A 23,828-nucleotide genomic window follows, 5' to 3' on the forward strand; every position below is an offset into this window, starting at 1 on the left:
ATTAAGTTCTTCGTATTAAATTTGATAACATTGAGAGAGTATCATAAATAATCATTAAAGAGAATGAAATAATTCTGACTACTTATGTAGGTTTTATAAATAGACTAACAGATGTAAATAATCAAAGAGGACTTCTTAGGGGAATATTTTAGTAGTATGTCAAGACTAAAGAAGAGACCCAAGCTTGTGATATAAAACTGCTTAAAGTTCTAATTATTTTAAGTATATATTATGAATATATAATATACTTGATGTATTGCATATATTTTTGCATAGCATTTTGGTTATCTGTGAAGTAACAGTGGAAACTGATAGATTAGATGTTGTATGACAAGTAAAACAGTTTTGGAGGGGGAAGTTTATCAGACACATAATAAATATTACCACATGGTATATGTCAAATAATACAAATACAATTCAACTCTGCACTGGGGAAAATATATACTTTCTTTCTCTAGAAAAATTATCATCATTGAATTCTGAAATTTATGTAAAAGTACATACCAACTGTAGGATTATAAAAATATTGGAGAAATTTATTTTCTGGCTCTGGTGACTGAAAGGTGTGAACAAACTGACGAGTAGCACTAGTTTCATTTTTTGCTACATCTTCGAGATAAAATGCTTGTTCCAAAAGAATCTGCCATTGTACTTGAGTTCGACGGTGTCTCTGAACTGAATAAATCACCTAAAAAAGAGAATTTGGGTATATCTGTCAATGTTCTGATCCATTTCTATACATCCCTCCAGAGAGCATGTTTTGATTGTCATAATAATGGGGAAGTGTTAATGGCACGTGGCATTTACTGATTGGGGCCAAGAATGTTAATATTCTAGGACATATTTAACAATTAGGCTCAGTGAGTAATTTTCCCTCCCCAAATGCCAACAGTACCCCTGTTGAGAAACACAAAGTTAAAACACCTCAAAGAATGATACAAGGATCAAAGAAAGCTTCAAATACACATTTACTCGAAAATCGCTTTTTGTGGGCAGCAATTATAAATCTAATTAAAATCATCAGTAAGTAAAAAAGCTATTATTAATAAAGTCACCTGTTTATGTAGTTTTACCAGACTTTTTTCACTTGGGTAGGTATTATGCTTTTCATCAAAATCTTCATAATCATCCATGTTCCTACCCATTTTTTCCTGATACTCTGTAGGACACTAAAAGGGAAAAGTAGGTATTTTTAAACATTTTTTTTTTTTCAACGTTTATTTATTTTTGGGACAGAGAGAGACAGAGCATGAACGGGGGAGGGGCAGAGAGAGAGGGAGACACAGAATCGGAAACAGGCTCCAGGCTCTGAGCCATCAGCCCAGAGCCTGACTCGGGGCTCGAACTCACGGACCGCGAGATCGTGACCTGGCTGAAGTCGGACGCTTAACCGACTGCGCCACCCAGGCGCCCCAATATTTTTAAATCTCATGTGCAAAAAAGTAAAATTATATTTTTATTTAAAAATTTGCCACTCTTGGGCATATCTAATTTTCTCAAAAACATCTTCCTTTACTGGCATCTCTAGATGTTTGGATTGTTAGTGACTGACATTTCCTTGAAAATGTTCTAGAAGATGTATTAAGTGTCTTCTTACCTTGAGAGCTTACCTACATGAAGCAACTAGTATTTGAGAGGATTAGGCTATGCAGGCAACCTGACGGAACTGTCAATTATTTTCCTAGCTAAAAACAAAAAAGAATCGCAACAAACCCAAGACGTTGAATTTTTAAAAGGCCTTGTAGAGAAAAACAAACACGTAATTTGGAGCCATCTGCCCTATTATTTATTTATTACCTATCTGAATTTGGGCAAGTTACTTAACCTCCCTGAATAGGTCTCAAAAGGTAGCAATATAAAGAGAAAAGATTAGAGAACTGATTCTCATTACCATCAACTTAGCCAAAGGGAACACTAGCTAATAATCAGTATAATAGATTTAAAATATAGAAAAAGAAATAGTTCAGTGGTTCTGTGGTTGCAAAGACAATTATTGAGAAGTCCATTTTTAGAATAATCATTTTGGAAGTATATGAATACCCTAATTCAATACCAATGCATCAAAACCTTAATTTTATAGCTCCTTGTTAAATATCTGTGTTAAATATCTCATAGGGTCATTCATTTTACAATTTATTTCATATATCATGAAATGACATGGTAGAAGCAATTGAAAGAGATTATTAAGGCTCTAGTTTATTACGGGAGGTGCACCTTTAGTGACCACATTCAATGACACTTAGAAACTGTGAAGGTCCATCTCCATCGCTGTGTCAGCAATCATTATCTATTACTTAACCTCTACATCCACATTTCAATGACAAATACTGCCAATAATTAAATGTCACACTTGTATTAACAAAAGAACAAATTCTAAGCATGGATTACTACTGATTTATGGTTAATATTTCCATGAAAATGGAAAGGAGATGGGAAGACCACAGTCACAGGCTGTTCTCACACTTTTCTGATGCTTTTATTATAATGTTACAGTCTACAAATTTGTATTTCAAAAGAAAAAAGATGAGAATATGACAAATTACCTTTTTAAGTATCGTGTCAACGCATTTTCTCAATGGGTGGTTATACTTGATGCTTTCATTCACTTTACGAACCTCCTATAAAAAAAGTAAGAAGAATACAAATATTTCCATTTCTATACATCGTACATTTCAAATGAGACTGCCCTAGGTACTGTATGTGTTCTCATAAGTTTAATTTCAACCCAAGTTACTTAGCATATACATGAAGTTCTGTTCACCAAATAGAAGTTCTTAAGAACATAAGTAAAAATACAAAGTTATAGAATAGCAATATCTATACCCTCGTGATTTTTACTAATTTTTAAGATTTACTCTCTTATCACTTGCCTCTTGGTACACAAAGGTGAATGAGCATTATAAAAAGGTCATGAAAGATCAGACAAACTTTGCAATGCTGTGTTCTTCCACCTTGCTCAGCAAGCTCAGTTATCTCATTATCTAAAGTACAGTGAAGAAACCAGAGGAAGAAGCAACAGGCAACAAGCGTCACAAAGCACCGGCTCCTTTCCAATGAGAGAGTTCCCTACAGCAGTCACAACTACTGACTCATTCCACATTCGTTATAAAAAGCACACTCTATGCCAGCACTGTGTTAAGCATAAGGTCACCACGATCCATGCTGAAGGGTGTGGTAGGGAGACATGATGTTACAGGTCTTTAAAGATGACAGGCTGGTGATGAGCTAATTTAATAACCAATTTAGTGAATATGAAAAGTATAAAGGGGTTAGTTAGGAAGGGTAATCTGTACAACCAGCAGATCCCAAAGAAGAACAATAATTTCTATACTAATGAAACTTTTAAAAAGTTGGAACCACTGCTCTAGGCAGAAGAAATGGCACGTTCAAAGGCTGGGAGGCAAGAGAACTGACCAGGACAATAAAAAGAATATTCTGATTGGAGAGTAGAGAATGGCCCCAAGGAATACAAAACTAGAGGCAAGGAAACCACCTGGCATACAAAGTTATGAAAATATATTTATATCTTATATGACAAAAAAAATCATTTTCCCTAATATATATGTGCTATCATAAATCAAGAGAAAATTGGGAAGACACAAAAGCAATACAATTGGCCTATATACGTCTGGAAAGATAGTCAAGCTCACTAAAAACAATTACAAATTTTAAAAATGAGAACAGTTTTTGGAAAGTAATTTAGCAATAACCATCAAAACTTACAATATGCAGACTTTAGGAATAACCTGTACCAATAGACATTGCTCCTGTCAGCAGCTCAGCTTACTGAGGAAAACAGGTATTATTCAAATAGAAATGGTATGGAAACTGCTGTGTAATCTAGTGTGAGAGGCTTTCTGATAAACTGATTGTTCAAGCTGAGATAAAAGCCTGAGTAGGAGTAAGGTCAGCAAACCAAAGGAAGGGGCGAGAATACTCCAAACAGCAGAACAGCCAGTATAAAGGCCTCCACGCAGAAGTGTGTAAGGAGTTTCAAGGAACTGAAAGTAGTACATGTGATCGCAGGGAAAAGGACAGTCAGCGGCTGCCTGAGCAGCACTTCATCAGGCTAAAGAAAAGCAAAGCACTCCAGAAGGCCTTTATAACGGTTTGTTTGAGGTCAACAAGTGACCTAAATATAGCAGGGACAAGAGAAGACTTGGGTTTTTAAAAGATGCTTGAATCATCATTACATTACAATTTTCTATTCCTAAACTGCCTTAAAGATTTGTTGACTTGTTAGCACAACTTTGAATATGAACCATACTGATTATGTGTTATATGTAAAATATTGTATTCTTCCTTTAAATTCTTCAGCCATGTGACACAAAAATATGTACTGAAACAAGTTAACTACTGATATTTGCTATATCTGTTATAAATCTAAGGCTCCTTCAAAAGTTTGTAACTTTTGGGGCACCAGGGTGGCTCAGTTAAGCATCCAACTCTTGACTTTGGCTTAGGTCATGATCTCATGGTTTTGAAATCAAGCCCTGTGTGAGATTCTTTCTCTCCCTCTCCCTCTGCCCCTCCCTTGCTTGCACGTGTGTGCTCTCTCTCAAAAAAATAAAATAAAATAAAATAACAATAAAATAACAAAGACGGCACCAATGCCAGTCCTAGTTTTCCACATCCTATTCCTCAGTAGAGAGTTCCTACTTAACAAACAACAACAACAAAATCTATCTTTCTTCAGTCATTGACAATTCCTCCTAGCAAAATCCAGATCTTGCATAATTAACTGGATTTATATTTCTTTTTTTTTTTTTTAATTTTTTTTCAACGTTTATTTATTTTTGGGACAGAGAGAGACAGAGCATGAACGAGCGAGGGGCAGAGAGAGAGGGAGACACAGAATTGGAAACAGGCTCCAGGCTCTGAGCCATCAGCCCAGAGCCCGACGCGGGGCTCGAACTCACGGACCGCGAGATCGTGACCTGGCTGAAGTCGGATGCTTAACCGACTGCGCCACCCAGGCGCCCCGGATTTATATTTCTTGAAGGAATATTGAATAACTGGTAAAATCCATATTCCTCAAATCTGAAACAACTGAATTAGTACCAACTTTAAAGGATAACAGTATCAAATTTAAATTATCTTTTAAAAATTATTTTCTTACTAAATACAAATTTTCAAGTTTTTTTCCAAACATCTGAATTTTCAAATATAAACTTCCAAATATATCATAAATAAATACAAAAATTATCAAACATACATTATCTTCTTTTGAAACATGTAATAACAGCCAGCAGATGCCTGAGGAAATGTAACAGAATACTATCTGTGAATTTACTCCTACATTTTCAATCAATATATTCTACTGCAGTTCTTACTTTTTGTAGGGAATACATGCCAAAAAGCCAGTATTAGATTTTTCAATCACAACACTTTTAAGAGTAAAAGAAGGGCTCTGTAAGGTTACCCCAAGATGACAAGCATACCCTGCACTGTTGAATAATTGTTGCTGAATCCGTGGGTTAGAAGGTGGAGATGATACCTCATGAAGCTGGAACGGCCAACAGGAAGCCATCCTACTGGATGGGACATACTGAAGGATCGCACATCACCAACTTTTCCGTGTGAAACCCATTAACATGCAAACAACAACAGCAACAAACCAATAGTGACTGACTGTTAGTTTAAACTTGCTTATTACCTCCATGACATCTTCTAAAGTCTCTTCTGCATCTGCTTTTTCTGTCATCAGTTTGGCTGCCTTAAAATATGTCTTCATAAGTAGATAACCTCTTTTTGCTCCATTCCAGTACGACCGAGGAATTTCTACCAAACCATATCCCAATAACAACACGAGGAGAAACAGGCCCCATGTATTTGCTGCAGCTATTCCAATTGTCTGAAGCTGGTTCCTGAGAAAGAGAAAACAGAAGCAGAGCTGTGAGAAAGAAATTTTTCCAACAATTTTATATATATATTTTTTCCAAAAATATAAAATAAAACTAACTAGCGTTAAATGGTTTTTCAGGAAACAGCCCTACAAGATGGCTAGGATTTTACATGAAAAAAAGTATACCTTCCAATCCTCAGCTACTTTTTTAGCAACAGCAGATAATCTGTGCGTTTTAAAAGGAAGTTAGAGCTTAACTGCAGAAATAGACTTTAACACAGGAAACACTGCTTCTATCATAGTTAAAATTAGAATCTAGGATAGTTCATGGTGAAAACTATATATATTTTTTCCCCCAAAAAAGATATTTTTCATTAGGTGCTTTCTTACTCAGAATTAACCAAGAGAAGCCTGAAAAAAATTTTAAAGTCTAAAAAATTTTATGTTGAGCCACACCTACACAAATCTCAGGAATGCAACAGTGAGAATTATCATTACTACTCTATTCCTAAATTTTTGAGATGTCTTCACATAACATTATATACATCACAAGTATAATACAGATTTCAATTTTATTATAATGTCTGAATCTAACATCAAAGAGAAATATGCTCTCAAGGTATAGTCAGAACAAAAGAAAAAATATTCAACAAGCTCCAAAGAAAAAGAAACCTAAGGGGCACCTGGGTGGCTCAATCAGTTAAGCATCTGATTTCGGCCCAGTCATGATCTCACGGTGCATGAGTTTGAGCCCCACATCAGGTCATGATCTCATGGTTCATGAGTTGGAGCCTCACATCAGGCTGTCTGCTGTTAGCACAGAGCCCACTTAGGATCCTGTCTCCCTCTCCCTCTCCCCTTCCCCTGCACATGCACTCTTGCTCTCTCTCAAAAATAAACATTAAAAAAAAAAAAAACAACTAGTTATTTTGTCATGTACAAAACTGTACACCTGAAACTAGTATTACACTGTATGTTAACTGGAATTAAAATAAAAACTGCAAAAAAATCATAAGCGTTAATACTTCTAACACATAGCTATTAGACAAATCATTAGTCCTTCATCTAATAGCTACATTTAATAGTTGTTCCATTTTTTCTTCTTAGAAATATGCGTTATTCAGATTTCTTTTTGGGGAATCTATTAGACACATAACTCGTTATGTTTCTCAGTGAAATGTCTGTTTACCTGCCCATATGAGAGAAAAGTAAATTTTTAAAAATGCAAACATACATTAAAATATTAAGAAAACAACTTTTCTTACCATTCTAAGTGCAAATGTGGGTTTACAGCTACATATATTAAAAATGCTCCAAAAATCAGCAAATAGGTGCCATAATAGATTGCATTCTCAATCAGTGCAGTTTTGATCTTCCCAGTGATGGAAAACCCTCCTGATCTTGCATAGGACTGCATAAAAGGTAACAGAATCCTAGACGGTTGGAAAAACATGATTACAGAAACAATTGACATGCCTATTTATTCTCGAAATACCAGAATGATGTGAATCTCAATTTTAATGTGTAGTTCTTTTCATAAATATGATTTTGAGTATTAATACTGAACAAACTATAACAGATAACTGAATATTTTTGTAATATCAGATTTTGGGGAGACCAAAGCACATTTCTGGGAGCAAAAGAGGCCACAATGACCAACAGCGAGTACAACGGTGTCATAAGTGACTTTAACGCCTTTATGAAGACTTTGGACTGCATTCAGACAACGAGGAATCTTTTTCTTTAACAGAAAGGAGATGTGATCAAATTTAAGTTTTCTAAAGACTGGTAAGTCTTCAGCAGGAAGAATGGACTGAAAGGAAACAAGACTGGGACTATGTGGGAGAGGGTAAGGGGTGGTGATATGGTAAGAAGCAGGAAGGCAGAAGTCTGGTTGTGAATACACTGATCGGACATACTTAGGACACATCCCAAAGAAGCTGCACTGGAAGTAGTTGGCTATCCAGCTTTAGAATTCGGGATAGAGGATTAGAAATACAGATCGAGGAGTCATCACCATATCAGTGGTTCTGAAATAACACCAGTAGATGAGATTTGGAAGGGTGAATATGTAGAATGAGAAGGACAGAACTAAGGCTGACCCTGGGAAAGATCATCTTTTAAAGGAGAGGTAGAGAACTAACAGGAGGAGCCAGTAAAGGAGACTGAGACAGATCAGTAGATATGGAAGAAAACCAAGGAGCACGCGGAGGAAAAAACAGAAGAAGAAAGCGTTTCAAAGTGGAGAGAGAAAACAATAATCAAATGCTGCCAAGAAGTCTAGTAAATTAGGAACCTGTCTGTGTGAGTGGAGAAGTGGAGCTAGAAAATAGAGTTCAATGGGGTGAGGAAAGAGTAAGCAATGAGGAAATGAAGACAGTAAAAGTAAATGTAGACAATTCATTTAAGAAATTTGGCTGGGTAGGATAAATTACAGTATATTCATATAATGGAAGATTTTACATAAATGACAAAGCAGAGAATACTGACACGTACAATAAGACGCAGATGAATTTTCCAAATATGTGAGCAAAAAAAGAGGTGCAGAAAAATACATACCATATTAATTCCATGTTTACAAAGTTCAAAAACAGGTAAAATTAATCTATAGTGATGGAAGTCAGAATCATGGCTACCTTTGGGGAGGGTAGGACTGGGAGAGGGACATGAGGGAAGCTTCTAGACTTAGCATGAACATTGTTAACATTCTATAATATCATCTGAGTGCTGGTTATATGGGTGTACTCACTTTGAAAAAAGTCAAACTGAACACAATTTGTGTACTTTTCTGTACTAATTTATACTTCAATAAAAAAGTCTCCCCCACCCCGAGGGGCACCTGGGTGGCTCAGTCAGTTAAGCATCCCACTTCAGCTCAGGTCATGATGTCTCAGTTCGTGAGTTCAAGCCTCAAGTCAGGCTTTCTGCTGTCAAGGCATAGCCTGCTTTGGATCCTCTGTCTCTCTCTCGGTCTCTCCCCCACTTGCTCTCTCTCTCTCTCTCTCTCTCAAAAAAAAAAAAAAAAAAAGTCTCCCTCTCAAAATTAAGCCGTGATGAATAGATCAATGAGGTTAGAAGCTAGGAAGTTGGAAAGGATTGCATTTGAGAGATCTGGCTTTTTTTTTCTTTTCTTTTTTTTAAAAGGATGAGAGAATTGTATATGCTTTGTTGAAACCGGAAGCTGCAAGTATAGGTAGCAAGAGCTGAAGGAGATGGGTCCATACTTCAGGAAGAGGGATTTCACTTTGTAATCACTTTGAGAGTGACTCTTCCATCCTTTGAGTGGAAGGGAAAAGGACGGGTAGGGAGGTGTGCTGGTGGGAAGCTGAAAGAGTACCATGTGAGGACTTCTATTTTCACTGTGAAGTAGAAAGTAAAGTACTCTGAAAGGAGAAAAGGTGACTGATTCTAGGATGTAAAAGAGAGAGAAAGAGCCACAAAGGGAACAGTAGAGGTTTGAGGTCTGTAGTGACTAGAAGGATTCACTGTGGAGAACAAAGAGCGAGCAGACTAGAGACACATAGAAGTCTGGCAATGCTGGGAGCCTGGATGAGTCGGATGAACACGAATTTACAGGTGCACCACCTGACTGTGCCGTGTGATTTCTCTCTTGCAATATTCACTAGCTTCAGTTTTAGAGCTTAGTTGCCTGCAGAATATCTAAAATGCTCAGTAGGCAGTGAATAGTGTGAATTTGGAACCCAGCAGAAAGACAAAGCTACCGTGGGTAGAAAGAAGCATTTGGAATGCATCCGATTATGGTTACAATTAAAGCTATACAGAGAGGCTCAAGTAACAAGATGACCAAAGATGGGATCCTAGGGAATGCCAACATTCAGGAAATGGGCCACAGAAATAGAACCCATGAAGGAAATTCAGCAGGTTGGGCTAAGCAGATAGAAAGAAAACCAGGAGACGATGATCTCAGCAAGAGCAGTTTCATTTAAAACTGGGACTGGAGGAAGACTAAATGGAAGAAGGTCAAGAGAGAAGGCAGTAACTAGAAGGGAATGGTGACAAGCAAAATTTTTGGTTTCTGTATTCTATTTCTTGTTTGTTGGGGGTTTTTCGTTTCATTTCTTCTAAGATGGGAGAGAAGTGAATGAGTAGGAAAGGAGAATATACAGATTTAAGAAAAAAAAAATTAACACTTGAATAAACCCTAAAAATGAAGGTTCACAGAGAAAGTATAATCTTTTTCTTTTTACTTCAGCCAAAATTTAAAAACCTTTTATCCTTCACTATCACTTACCATGTTAAAAATTGTGATGTCCAATATACTACCCTCCAGAAAATTGGCATGATTCCATCAGGAATGTAACTCCATGGCTTGAAACATGGATGTTGGCTGTTTAACAACAATTTATAGCCAATTAATAAATGATGACTACTTAAATAAGTTATATAATTAACTTGTGCATGGCAAAGTTCATTTACATTCAGATATTAAATTACCGACTCTAGCTTCCAAAACTTCACAGAAAACTTAAAATTCAAAGCAGACCGTCAAACTAAAAAAAAAAAAGAAACAAAGGGAACAAAACAGTTTGTTCTAGAGAGGAATGCCACTTAAATTTTCAACTTTCAGTGTATTTTCAGTCCTTGAGTAAAAGAGGGCATAATGTTCACTTAATAGACTGATAATGTGAGTCTTTAAAAGTGAATGAATATGTCATGAAACTAAATCTCTGATTTGACTGCCTTTAAAACTGGTAACTGTCTTTAAAATACACATTCCATTTTGTGGGACTGGTTATTTTCTGGGGAGAGGGAACAGGGAGGTGAAAGAAATTAGGTGATTAACTCCTGGTAACTGGAGCCCTTAACTGATTAGTCACTGTGGCACAGATCCCATGGACAGAGATGCCAGTATCTGTATATAATCCTGTTTGAATTTTCTGAACATATGTGTATCTTCCATTAATAGTTTTCCCTGACTATAAGGATACTACTGTTTAGTCTAGGAGCTTCCAACGATTCACAACTGCTGCTGATCCATATTCAATTTTTAATGTGCTTTAAAGGGAGTAACAGTTACATTTTAAATTTACCCTTATTCAGGTTAGATTAAAAAAATAATAAAAGCTGCATAAAGAAACATGCAAACACTACTTAGAGCATTGGTAGAAGCTACACTCAACATTTATTAAACCTATTTACTTGGAAGTTTGATATGGATTTAACGTAACCTTTCGATAATTTGAACTTTATTCATTCTCGTTCTAAAACTATAATGGTTTCAAAGGATGCACAATATGAAAAGAACATCCTACATACAGAATAATCCCCTTATACAACCTTGTAAATCAGGCAAAAGAGAAAATGAAGGTTTTTTTTTAGATTAGAGAGAGGCTGAGAAGAAAAAAAAAGCCATTGGAAGTCACATTCTTAGTAAGAGGTAGAACCAGGGCTAAAAAAAATCAGGTCTTCTCCAAGTTTCTGCTTAGCATCTACTGAAAGGCCTCGTGCACCAATAAATACGTAAAATTTATTTAAGCTTTACATTTAAATAGAATACAATGTAATTAAAAGTCTACTAGCAGGGGTGCCTGGGTGGCGCAGTCGGTTAAGTGTCCGACTTCAGCCAGGTCACGATCTCGCGCTCCGTGAGTTCGAGCCCCGCGTCGGGCTCTGGGCTGATGGCTCAGAGCCTGGAGCCTGTTTCCGATTCTGTGTCTCCCTCTCTCTCTGCCCCTCCCCCGTTCATGCTCTGTCTCTCTCTGTCCCAAAAATAAATAAAAACGTTGAAAAAAAAAATTAAAAAAAAAAAAAATAAAAGTCTACTAGCAAAGGATGGGGGAGGCGTGGGGGATGAGTAGAAAAAGAAGATCAACTTTATAAATTTAAATCCCGAATGGTAAGAACAGACAATTTTAAAGTAATTTTTCCTCTACGCTATTTAAAAAAAGAAAAAAAAAAACAAAAGGAAGAAAATACCTTGGAACTGGGGTAGCAGTTGCGTGGAATCCTGTAATGTTGCTGTTCTCGGTAGGGCTTGAGTTTGCGGCTGCATGCTTACATCGGTTGTATATTGTCTAAATCAATGAACACATGGTTTAAAAATGAAAATCAGAAGGTTACAGAGTTACGGGATACTGGGGGGTATCAACCTATCCACCAGTGACCTTCCTGGTTATGTTTTTTAATGATCAAATTCACAAAGATTTAAATACAAAAAGTTAAGCATGACCTTATATAATTTAGCTGTTTTAAGACCATATCTCAAACATGCTGTATGATTACAATTGCCTTTCAAATTGCAAAACTCAGTTTCACCTCTTACCGTACTAACATCCAGAGGCAGTATGAAGACGATAAGAAAGCAGAGATACCAAGCTAGCAGTGTTCCAATAATTACAAGTCTATGCTGTTTCTTAAAGTCTCCATATCGATGAAGTAGGAATAATGCCAGAAAAAAGACAAAAACAATCTCGAGTCCCAAAGCTGCACCACTCATTATTGAATGTTCACTCTGACTAACCAAAAGTCATTCATGAGCAGGTCTGGATCATATCTGTAAAGTGGAAAAGAAAAAAAAAAGTAGCATTAACAGAAACAACCACTTGGAAATTTCCTAAATATTTGTTTATTGACGTGTTAATAAATTCTTTGGCAAATTGTCAGGCTTTACATTGAACTACAAATAGAAGGAAAAAGGGTATGCCTGGGTGTGTCAGTCGGTTGAGTGTCCACTTCGGCTCAGGTCATGATCTCACAGTTCGTGAGGTCAAGCCTGGAATCAGGTTCGCTGCTGTCAGCACAGAGCCTGCTTTGGATCCTGTCCCACCACCGCCTTTCCTCCCCTACTCCACCCCCACTTGCAGTCTCTCTCTCTCTCAAAAATAAATAAAACATCAAAAAAAAAAAAAGAAATAGAAGGAAAAGGATAACTCCTACTCTCAAATACATATCTAATTTTTGAAAACAGATCTTAAAATCTCGACGTAAATTATATCTTCAGGAAAAAAGTTATCTTAATGAAAATTATACTACTTCTAAAAATATTGCAAAATAAGAATACTGAACGTGAACTGTTTCAAAAGTATTATTTGGTGTTTGTTCCTTACAGTTATAAGCCCCAACAGAAGTTTTATACAAATACACAATTGACTAGATCCTAAGTAATCAGACGTTTCGTAAAATAAAGTTTTCCACAGTCCATTACTTAAAATGTTCCAAAAGAGGGAAAAACAGCAAGAAAAAGACCATTTGAAAACATTTCCTTTGTTTGAAATAGTTTGCTTTTTTGTGTGTGCTAATCTTGTCTTAACAACTTTAAGGACTTGAAATTCTTACTTATTTACTGCTTCACAAAACACAGTACTTGATACTTAAACAACTTAGGTTTGAGCAGTGTGGGTCCACTTACACATGGATTTTTTTTTTTTGATAAATACAGTACTTTAAATATATGTCCTCTTCTTTATGACTTTCTTAATAACATTTTCTTTTCTGTAGCTTAGTTTATTATGAGTATATAATATGCATACAATATATGTTGAATCATTATGTCATACACCTGAAACTAATATAATGCTGTATGCTAATTATCTTCAATAAAAAATACTCACACTATAAAATAAACGTCAAGTTCATCCAGTAGAACACACACACAGACATACACACAAAATATCTATTAATCGGCTGTTTACATTACAGGTAAGGCTTCTAATCAACAGTAGGCTATAAACAGTTACGTTTCCAGGGAGTCAAAACTTATACACAGATTTCTGACTGTACAGGGTTTGGCACCCCTGACCCTTGCAAATGTATACTTACCACTTTTCCATTTACCTATATAAATCTTATTTTCTTTAAAGAAAGTTACCTATTTTATATGTAGAAAAATTTACCAATGATTATTGAATAAAATCATACACTTGAGAATTGGTTTTTAATTTTTAAATTTTATTTAAATCCAAGGTAGTTAACATATAGTGTAATAATGATTTCAGGAGTAGAATTTAATGATTCATCGCTTATACAAAACACCCAGTGTTCATCCCAGCAAGTGTCCTCTTTAAAGCCTATCACCCATTTAGCCCATCCCCCCACCCAAAACCCCTCCAGCAACCCTAAGTTTGTTCTCTGTATTTAAAAGTGTCTTATGGGGGCGCCTGGGTGGCGCAGTCGGTTAAGCGTCTGACTTCAGCCAGGTCACGATCTCGCGGTCCGTGAGTTCGAGCCCCGCATCAGGCTCTGGGCTGATGGCTCAGAGCCTGGAGCCTGTTTCCGATTCTGTGTCTCCCTCTCTCTCTGCCCCTCCCCCGTTCATGCTCTGTCTCCCTCTGTCCCAAAAATAAATAAACGTTGAAAAAAAAAAAATTAAAAAAAAAAAAATAAAAGTGTCTTATGGTTTACCTCTCTCTCTTATTTTTTCCTTCCCTTCCCCTATGTTCATCTGTTTTGTTTCTTAAATTCCACATATGAGAGAAAAATCGTATGATACTTATCTTTCTCTGACTCACTTATTTCACTTAGCATAATACACTTTAGTTCTATCCACATTGTTGCAAATGGCAAGATTTCATTCTTTCTGATTGCTAAGTAATATTCCAGAGTGTGTGTGTGTATCACATCTTCTTTATCCCAAAACCAGCAGAAGAAGGGACATAATAAAGATTAGAGCAGAAACCAAGGATATCAAAATTTAAAAAAAAAGAAAGAAAAAAACACAGAACAGATCAACGAAACCGCGAGCTGGTTCTTTGAAAGAATTAACAAAATTGATACACCCCTAGCCAGTTTGATCAAAAAGGATAGGATCCAGATAAAATCACAAATGAAAGAGGAGAGATCACAACCAACACCATAGAAATACAAACAACAATATGAGAATATTATGAACAATTATATGCCAACATATTGGTCAATCTGGAAGAAATTCCCAGAAATACATAAACTACCAAAACTGAAACAGAAAGAAATAGGAAATTTGAATAGACCCATAACCAGTAAAGAAATTGAATCAGTAATCAAAAATCTCAAGAGTCCAGGGCCAAATGGCTTTCCAGGGGAATTCTACCAAACATTTAAAGAAAAGTTAACACCTATTCTTTTGAAGCTGTTCCAAAAAAAATAGAAATGGGAAGAAAACTTCCAAACTCATTCTATGAGGCCAGCATCACCCTGATTCCAAAACCAGACAAAGACCCCACTAAAAAGGAGAATACAGACCAAATTCCCTGATGGAACATGGATGCAAAAATTATCAACAAGGTACTAGCAAACTGAATCCAACAATACGTTAAAAGAATTATTCACCATGATTAAGTGCGATTTATTCCTGGATGTAGGGCTGGTTCAATACCGGCAAATCAATCAACATGATACATCACATTAATAAAAGAAAGGATAAGAACCACATGATCCTCTCAGTAGATGCAGAAAAAGCATTTGACAAAATACAACATCCTTTCTTGATAAAAACTCTCAAGAAAGTAGGGATAGAAGGATCATACCTTAAGATCATAAAGGCCACCTATGAAAGACCCACAGCTAATATCATCCTCAATGGGGAAAAACAGAGCTTTCTGCCTAAGGTCAAGAACACAACAGGGATGTCCACTCTCACCCATTGTTCAACATATGTTGGAAGTTCTAGCCTCAGCAATCAGACAACTAAAAGAAATAAAATGCATTCAAATCGGCAAGGAAGAAGTCAAACTTTTAATCTTCCCAGATGACATGACACTCTATGTGGAAAACCCAAGAGTCCACCAAAAAACTGCTAGAACGGATATGTGAATTCAGCAAAGTCACAGGATATGAAAATCAACACACAGAAATCTGTGGCATTTCTATATACCAATAAAGAAGCAGCAGAAATAGAAATCAAGGACTCGGTCCCATTTATAATTGCACCGAAAACCATAAAGCACCCAGGAACAAACTTAACCAAAGAGGTTAAAAAATCTATAGAAAGTTGGGGCGCCTGGGTGGCTCAGTCAGTTAAGCGTCCGACTTCGGCTCAGGTCATGATCTCGTGGTTCGTGAGTTCAAGCCCTGCGTCGGGCTCTGTGCTGACGGCTCAGAGCCTGGAGCCTGTTTCAGATTCTGTGTCTTCCTCTCTCTCTCTGACCCTCACCTGTTCATGCTCTGTCTCTCTGTCTCAAAAATAAATAAACGTTAAAAAAAAAATAAGAAGAAAATAGAAAGCTTATGAAAGAAACTGAAGAAGACACAAAGAAATAAAAAACATTCCATGCTCATGGAAAAACATTCCATGCTCATGGATTGGAAGAATATTGTTAAAATGCTGATACTACCTGAAGCAATCTACACATTCAATGCAATCCCTATCAAAATAACACCAGCATTCTTCACAGAGCTAGAACAAACAATTCTGAAATTTGTATAGAACCAGAAAAGACCCCAAATAGCCAAAATAATGTTAAAAAAGAAAACCAAAGTTGGAGACATGACAATTCCAGACTTCAAGTTATATTACAAACCTGTAATCATCAACACTTGACAATATTCTTAATTATAAATGCTGATAATACAGACACCAGCAAATGGTTTATTTTTCTCTCTCTCTATGCTTTTAAAATAATTTACCTTTACTAACTAAATGCAGCATGTTCGGTTCACCTTTGTAAAATCAATTTTAGGCATTTTTGTTGGGTCCATGGACTAACTACACTATTCCAAGTAATAAATATCTTAATAGTGAATCAACATTGTGATACAAAGGGGCGTCTGTGGCTACATCAGTTGGGTGTCTGACTTCGGCTCAGGTCATGATCTCAGGGTCCATGAGTTGGAGCTCCGCATCTGACTCTGTGCTGACAGCTTGGAGCCTAGAGCCTGCTTCAGATTCTGTGTCTCTCTCTCTCTCTCTCTCTCTGACCCTTCCTTTGTGTATTTCAACTAAACATTCCTTTGTGTATTTCAACCAGTATTTTCATATTTTTAAAATATCTCAAATTGACCCTCTTTCATCACTCTATCACCATATCCTGCAATATCTTTCTTCAAAGCACTTATCCACCTGATATAATGTATATTTATATTTATTTTCTCCCTGTAGCCCTTTTCCTCCATCCCCACCTCCCAGACTTTATGAGAGCAGAGACTTGACTATTCAGTACTATATACCATGTCTCTAATATAGTATTCAGCATACAGTAGATATTCAAAGAGTATTTGTTGAATGAATGAATAAGTGAATAAAAACATTACATTTCAGTATATACATAATTTTTATTAATGCTGACTATAAAGGCAACATAAAACTCTTGTTATGTTCTTCAAAACCGATTTTACAAATACTTATCACAACTCAAAGACTTACTACATCTCTGCCACTACTAACTACTACTCAAAATTTCAAATTTCATTTTCTATGAGAAAAACTTATACCATCACAATAAGAGTAGGTCAAATCTTATTTGTAATTCAAGAATAGATTAAATGGATAACTCCATGCAGAATGTGCTGATGAAAGCCATTACCATCTTCAAGATCCAGCTTTTAAACAAACATAACTCAATGTGAATTTAAATGTAACATAGTTACTATCTGAAAATCCCTTTATGGTTTGACTGAGATATTTACTTTCCTGAAATTGTCCAGTCCAAGGAATATGGTAGTCATAGAAAAAAGACTGAATATCAGAGATTACCAAGGAAATGCTAAAGTATGGCAGAAGCAAATGATAGATTATTGAAGTATAAGAAATGATATTAAGATTATCTAGTAACATTTGAAAATTACCATAACATTAATGGAAAAACTCAATTCACACATTTTACATTTATTATAATATGCATGAAAAACACTTAAGACATTGGGCGCCAGGGGGGCTCAGTCGGTTAAGCGACCAACTTCAGCTCAGGTCATGATCTCACAGTTTGTGGGTTCGAGGTCCGCCTGGGGCTCTGTGCTGACAGCTCTGAGCCTGGAGCCTGCTTCGGATTCTGTGTCTCCCTCCCTCTCTCTGCCCCTCTCCTGCTTGTACTCTCTCTCTCAAAAATAAATAGACATTAAAAAAATTTTTTTAAAGAAAACACTAAGACAAAAATGAATTATAAGATTATTGGCATAGGCAAACAACAAAATCAGTTATAAACTTACCACAAGCTACTAATATTTTTTTTACAGTAGCTGTCAATTTTTCAGTCTGATTTGATTGCACTTTAAAAATCTTATAGATGAATAAAGAGAACTATGGATCCCTTATTCTAGTAATAAAGAAATGGTTTGGTTCGATCTCTTCCATTCTCGGTGTATTAGTCTCCTATTCCTGCTATAAACAATTCCTATAAACTCAGAGGCTTAAAACAACACCCTTATATCATAGTTTCTGTGGGTCAGATGTCCAGGCACAAGTTGGCTCAACTGAATTCTCAAGATCAAAAGCAAGGTGTCAGCAGGTCTGTGTTCCTCTCTGGAGACTCTGGGGGAAGAATGTACTTCTAAGTTCATCCAGGCTGTTGACATAATTCAGTTTGTTACAGTTTTAGAGCTGAGATCGCCATTTCCTTGTTGGCCGTCAGCTGGCATTTACCCTTAGCTCCAGAGGCCTCTTTCAGTCTTTGCATGTGGCCCTGTGTACCTCAGAGACAGCAATGGTTTGTCAAATCCTCTCAGGAATCTTGGACTTTCTCTTCCACTCTCGGGGGGGAGAAAACTCTGCTTTCAAGGGCTTATCTGATCTCACTGGGACAATGTGGATAATCTAGTCACATTTACTGGTTCCAAGGATTAAGGCATACATATCCTTTAGGGTCTATTACTCTGTTTACCACACCGTCCATTCTGTTCAACCTGAGCTCCTGTTGTCTTGTTATGGCACAAGGTTAGGCCTAAGGGCCCCATTAAACTGGAGATGAAAATTGGGGTTTCCCTAATCTTAGGTGAGAAAATAATAGTTTCAAAGTCCATAACTTTGACCTGTACCTAAATTCAAGTGAGGAATTATTTTTTTCAGTCTAGAATGACAGCACTTTTCAAGGTTCTTTACGAATCCCTATATCCTGTTTTGGTTATTTCAGCTCAGTAATTTTGTGTTCAAAGCTAGAGGCACACCTTATTCCCCATCTGATCTAGTTATCTGTATGTTCAATTAATAAAGTAACTGTCAATTAAAATCTAATAAAAATATAGATTAGACAACTCAGGTTTGGTTTAGTAAAAAAAACTCATAACCAAGGAGTACAGCAATTTGGCAATATGTATGAGATACCTTTAGAAAGGTACATATCCTTTGTCCTAGCAATCCCTCTTCAAATAACCTAAAGAAAACCCAAAACGTGAACAAAAATTGATCTACGATATTATCTTTCATGGCAGCATTATTTAAACATGAAAACATAGCAACAACTTAAATGTTTGTACTAAATAGTCTAGGAAGTCTCAAAGGCATCCACCAGTCTCATCGCTGTCCACTGCCCTTTTGAAAAAAGCAGCCAAGGGTTTCATAAATCACTAATCCTGCAAACCTGTCCGTACTGATGGGAGCAGGGATCTGTGCATGAGTCAAGGACTACACAACAGCAACACTCCACTACAGGCTGTGATTCAAAGAAGCCACCAGATTCCCCAGTCTGGAAGAAAGGTGAGATCCACAGGGGCACTTTAGAGATGGCAAAGGGACAGGGGTGGGGTCTGAGGAAGTGCACATAAGAAACACACGGACAAATATACATCAAAATGCTAACAGCGGCTGTCCTAAAATGATAAAGACAGGATTTCTATTTTCTTCTTTGTGCTTTTGTGTTATGTGTTTTTAATTTCAAATAAAGTATTATTTTGTAATTTTAACATTAGTTAAAAATCAGTGTAGTAATATGAAGGTAAAACACACAGCAAATAGAAAATGAAAAATTCTGCTGTGGTGCTGGGTGTCTAAAGTTACAGCTATTTTAAAATACAAATGTTTTATTGTACTGTGATAAACCTGGGTTCCAAATCCCAACTCAATTTAATAATTGCATAACTTTATGCAATTTAAGCTATTAAGTGAGGATAAATAATCACCTCATGCAGGTTGCTATGAAGATCAAAGGAGATACAAAAGTGAAACACCAAATAGGAGTTCGAGGCCCAGAACAGATCCTCAATAAATGCTATTTGCTAATCTCCACCTCCTTTATATCATGTGCTTCTAGAAGATAACCAGTTGCTTCAACAGTCTCAAAGCATAGCTTTATACCATATAGTCTCCTCCCCCACCAAAATATGGATACCAAATGCTTTTTGCTTCTCATTCTCTGTGGTTACCACAGCCTGAGTCCACCCTCATTCCTATAAAACAAAAAATGATTTTTGCTCCAAGAAATTGCTCCCCTTGCCTCTCTTGACTAATTGGGATTACCTCCATAGGTCTACAAAGTAGCCCAAACACCCCTTCACCTGTCTGTTGTGAAGGGACAGAACCATGTCAAGAAGGTGTGTAAGACATGGCAATGTCATGTAGAAAGACAATGCCATTCTCCTAGGAACATGATCAAAGTGGAGGTAGATAAAAATGGATCATCTGCTGACCTGCAACCATGTACAGCTGTGCAAAAATATACTCCAAGGACAAAAGAGGAAATGTGCCTCCACCCACAAAAGTGGTCCTTCTAGTAGTATTCTTCAAATATTAAAATAACATGTTTAGGCTAAATGACAAAAATGAGTGAAGAATATGCAAAAATTTGGAGGCAAATCAAAATTCAGTTCCATGTGATTAGAAATTGAACAGGAGATTTAAAGCTGTCACAGGGTGGCATGAACACCAACAGCAGCAAAAGTAGATTTTACTCAAAATCAAAACGCCAATTCATTCAATCAAATTTTAGTACTTGAAATCCAGACATAGTCTCCCTTTCAAAATACCAGTTCTAAAGTCTTAAACATTTAAAATCCAAGTCAGTCTTTGAACAAGTATCAAGATCTCATACAATCCCTTTCAAATGCCTTTCATAATTAGCTTGTTGTTGTTACTGACGTGGGGTGCTGTTTCCCAAGTACTTTATGGCTGATAGGTTTTTTAGGCTAAATTTAAGTGGAAAATTTACAGGTTAAGAAAATTTTGGAATTTGAAGCGTCCTAAATATTTTCAAAAAGAAAGAGAAAGAAAAGGAAAAGAGAAGAAGGGAAGATGGCAGGAAAGATTTGTAGTAGCAACTGAACACAAATATTTTGTCCAAACCTAAGGTTCCAAAACTGAATGAAAGATTTCTGGCTAGAACCTAATGATTCATCAGGCTCAGATTGTATAAATTTAAATGTGTCTTTATTCAGATATGTAAAATAATAAAAACTAGGAGGCAACTCAACATCTTAATAATGAAAAATTGAAAGTATCAGAACTAGATGGAGTGATGAAAGTCAACAATTCTCTACCACCAATAAAAAATTAAATCTTTGAAATATAACCATTATTCCATGTTTAAAGATTTCAGGGAGATGTACAGGGAGAATTCAGTTTAGGATATACCACAAGAGAATGTGGCTCCTACTCTAAAAATAAAAACAGTTGTAATATTTTTTGAAGTCATTTTCAAAAAATGAGCTGAGTTGCCAAATCAACCAGGTAAGCTGAATTCCAAAGTGTGACAAGCCCTTCTGAAGAAACAGATACGTACAAAGTGCTTAACTTTTGGTAAGGCATGGGAGAGAGAGAGTGAGTAACCATGTAAGCAGGTAAGAAGAAAACAATTGGAATTGTAATGGATTCTTAAAGATTTCAGGTAAAGAGATTGTAAGACTTATTTTGGTAATTAAAGAATAATCCTTAGAATCCTTTAAAAAAAAAAAAAAGTTTATGTAGTTTTGAGAGAAAACATAAACAGGGGAAGAGCAGAGAGAGAGAGGGGGACAGAGAATCCCAAGCAGGCTCTGGGCTGACAGCAGGGAGCCCCGTGCAAGCTCGAACCCACTAACTTCGACACCATGACCCAAGCCAAAGTCGGAGGCTCAACCAACTGAGCCACCCCGGTGACCCCTTAGAATCCTTCTTACTAAAGTAATTAAAAACAACAACAACAACAATAGCTAACATTGAGTATGAGTTTACTGGATTCCAAGCATTATGCTAGCACTTAACATACTTTATCAAATTAGACCTCACAACCTCATAAGGACTATAAATATCCTTATTTATAGAACAGAAAAGGGTACATAGAGTAAGTAGTTTGTCCACATTCCCAGTCAGTGAGTGGCAAAGCTGGGATTCAAACCTACACATTCTAACTACAACATGGATACTACAGAGTCTCTTTGAATCCAGACATACTTAATGCAATTTAAATTGTTTAAATGCTTTCTTTTGCTCCATTTCATAGTAAACAAGAAACATTCTATTAATTGTTCCTTTACATATATCAAGATAGAATGCTAGAAAAGTCATGTTTAATATAGAATTAACTAAGAATTTTTACCTTCAGGTAAGACTGCTATTACTTAAGACTGTTAATCTACATGAGGAAGGTAGAAAAGAAAACAGAGCAAATCAGAATAGGGAAAGAACCCTTTTGTTCTTGCCCCAATCTGTCCATCACAGAAAACATCAAACTACAGAGATCGAAAGATCTACTTTAAAATTAATGGAGGGAAAAGGATCCTTTTGAAATTTGATGGCAGGTAGAAACTTCTTGCTATGTAATTGTTGTCAGCCTTTTGTTCCCTTAAGCTAAATAACATAAAAAAATTAAGGAAATCTTTAAGATTTCATGCTATGATGGAACTAAGAAAAAAGCACATCACTCTTCTGTTTAAATACAATCTCTTGTCATATCTCATTTTCAAAAAGAACACTAATATGTTACTGAACATATATACATATTTATTTATTTATTTATTTATTTATTTATTTATTTATTTATTTATTTATATATCTTATTGTCAAGTGTAGTTTCCAGTCCTTTTTGGCCTCTCCTGTGCCTTCATAATATTGACTATCTTGTCCCTTTTACAATAAACACTTTCCCAATTTACAAAGTTACTTTGTATTTTTTTTTGAGAGAGTGGGGAATGCACAGAGAGGGGACAGACGGGTGAGAGACAGAGAGAGAGAGAGAGAGAGAGAGAGAGAGACAGAGAGAGACAGAGAGAGACAGAGAGAGACAGAGACAGAGAGAGAGAGAGAATATCTTAAGCAGGCTCCATGCCCAGGGCTGACTGAGCCTGATGCAGGCTGGATCTCAACAACCATGAGGTCATGACCTAAGCCAAAATCAAACCTGAGCCACCCAGGAGCCCCAAAGTCACCTTGTATTCTATCTCAAACTTCCAAACAGTACTAAACATTACTTACTCTAATGTCATTTCCAGAGATAAAACAATTATAATTCATCTATCCTAGATAATGATCTAGTAATTGTAGTTTTAGGAATATAGTCACACCTCTCCACTAAAATGGGACATGGGGCATGCTGAGCAAGATTAAGTAAATAAAATTAATCAGGGAAAAAAATAATCCATATCAGTAGCAATTACATGCAATTCCTGAAGAGACGAGACAGCAATTATATATGTAGCTGATAATCTCATCTCTTCAACGGACACAATTCCTTATATCAGACACCTGTACCAATTTAAACTTTTATTTACTTAGATAGAAAACAGCCATGATTAGAAGACATGCGGAAAAAAATGATTCCTATTTCAGCAAGCGAATGTTTTTCTGTTGCCAGGGCAAACTGTTAGTAAGATATCTATTACAGAATTTGAAGACAGATTTTCAAAGTTGAAAGGCTCTTTTTGAAGTCCTATAGAGGACTTCCTGTCCACCAATTCAGATATAAAAAGTATTCTGACAACCAGAAATGTTCCCTAGTTCCTAGGTAAATCCTTGCTAAATCCTACCACTAGAAATTTCTCATCTTTAAATTTAAAATCATCCCATTAGATCTTCCTATCTATACGATCTACTTTATGTCTCAAAACTTTGTTTATTCTCATCACGACATATTATTTTCTTGTTTTCTTTCTCCTCCAGAAACATTCCCTCTGTCTTTCTTGAAGGAGACTATAACTTTTTTTGACAAAA

The 23,828-nt window shown here is 36.2% G+C and overlaps 1 protein-coding gene across 7 annotated transcripts in view; it reads right to left on the reverse strand.

The window, feature by feature from the left end:
- The window catches only part of LMBRD2 (LMBR1 domain containing 2), a 48,949-nt gene that overhangs the window by 23,612 nt on the left and 1,509 nt on the right, over window positions 1–23,828 (reverse strand). For all 7 annotated transcript variants that reach the window (XR_015240774.1, XR_015240772.1, XM_086677134.1 and 4 more), the window contains exons 2-9: window positions 12,129–12,359; window positions 11,783–11,880; window positions 10,098–10,193; window positions 7,111–7,278; window positions 5,657–5,867; window positions 2,544–2,618; window positions 1,056–1,169; window positions 505–688 (exon numbers count right to left, since the gene is read on the reverse strand). Coding sequence is in view for 5 of the 7 variants with exons in the window: in XM_086677134.1 (XP_086533260.1) it covers window positions 505–688; window positions 1,056–1,169; window positions 2,544–2,618; window positions 5,657–5,867; window positions 7,111–7,278; window positions 10,098–10,193; window positions 11,783–11,880; window positions 12,129–12,302 (1,120 nt within the window). In the remaining 2 variants the exon portion in view is untranslated. The remainder of the gene's footprint in view (window positions 1–504; window positions 689–1,055; window positions 1,170–2,543; window positions 2,619–5,656; window positions 5,868–7,110; window positions 7,279–10,097; window positions 10,194–11,782; window positions 11,881–12,128; window positions 12,360–23,828) is intronic.

The sequence above is a fragment of the Puma concolor genome, chromosome A1, assembly GCF_028749965.1.
Source record: "Puma concolor isolate L17-30 chromosome A1, mPumCon1.1.hap2, whole genome shotgun sequence".
In the NCBI taxonomy this organism is placed as follows: Eukaryota; Metazoa; Chordata; class Mammalia; order Carnivora; family Felidae; genus Puma; species Puma concolor.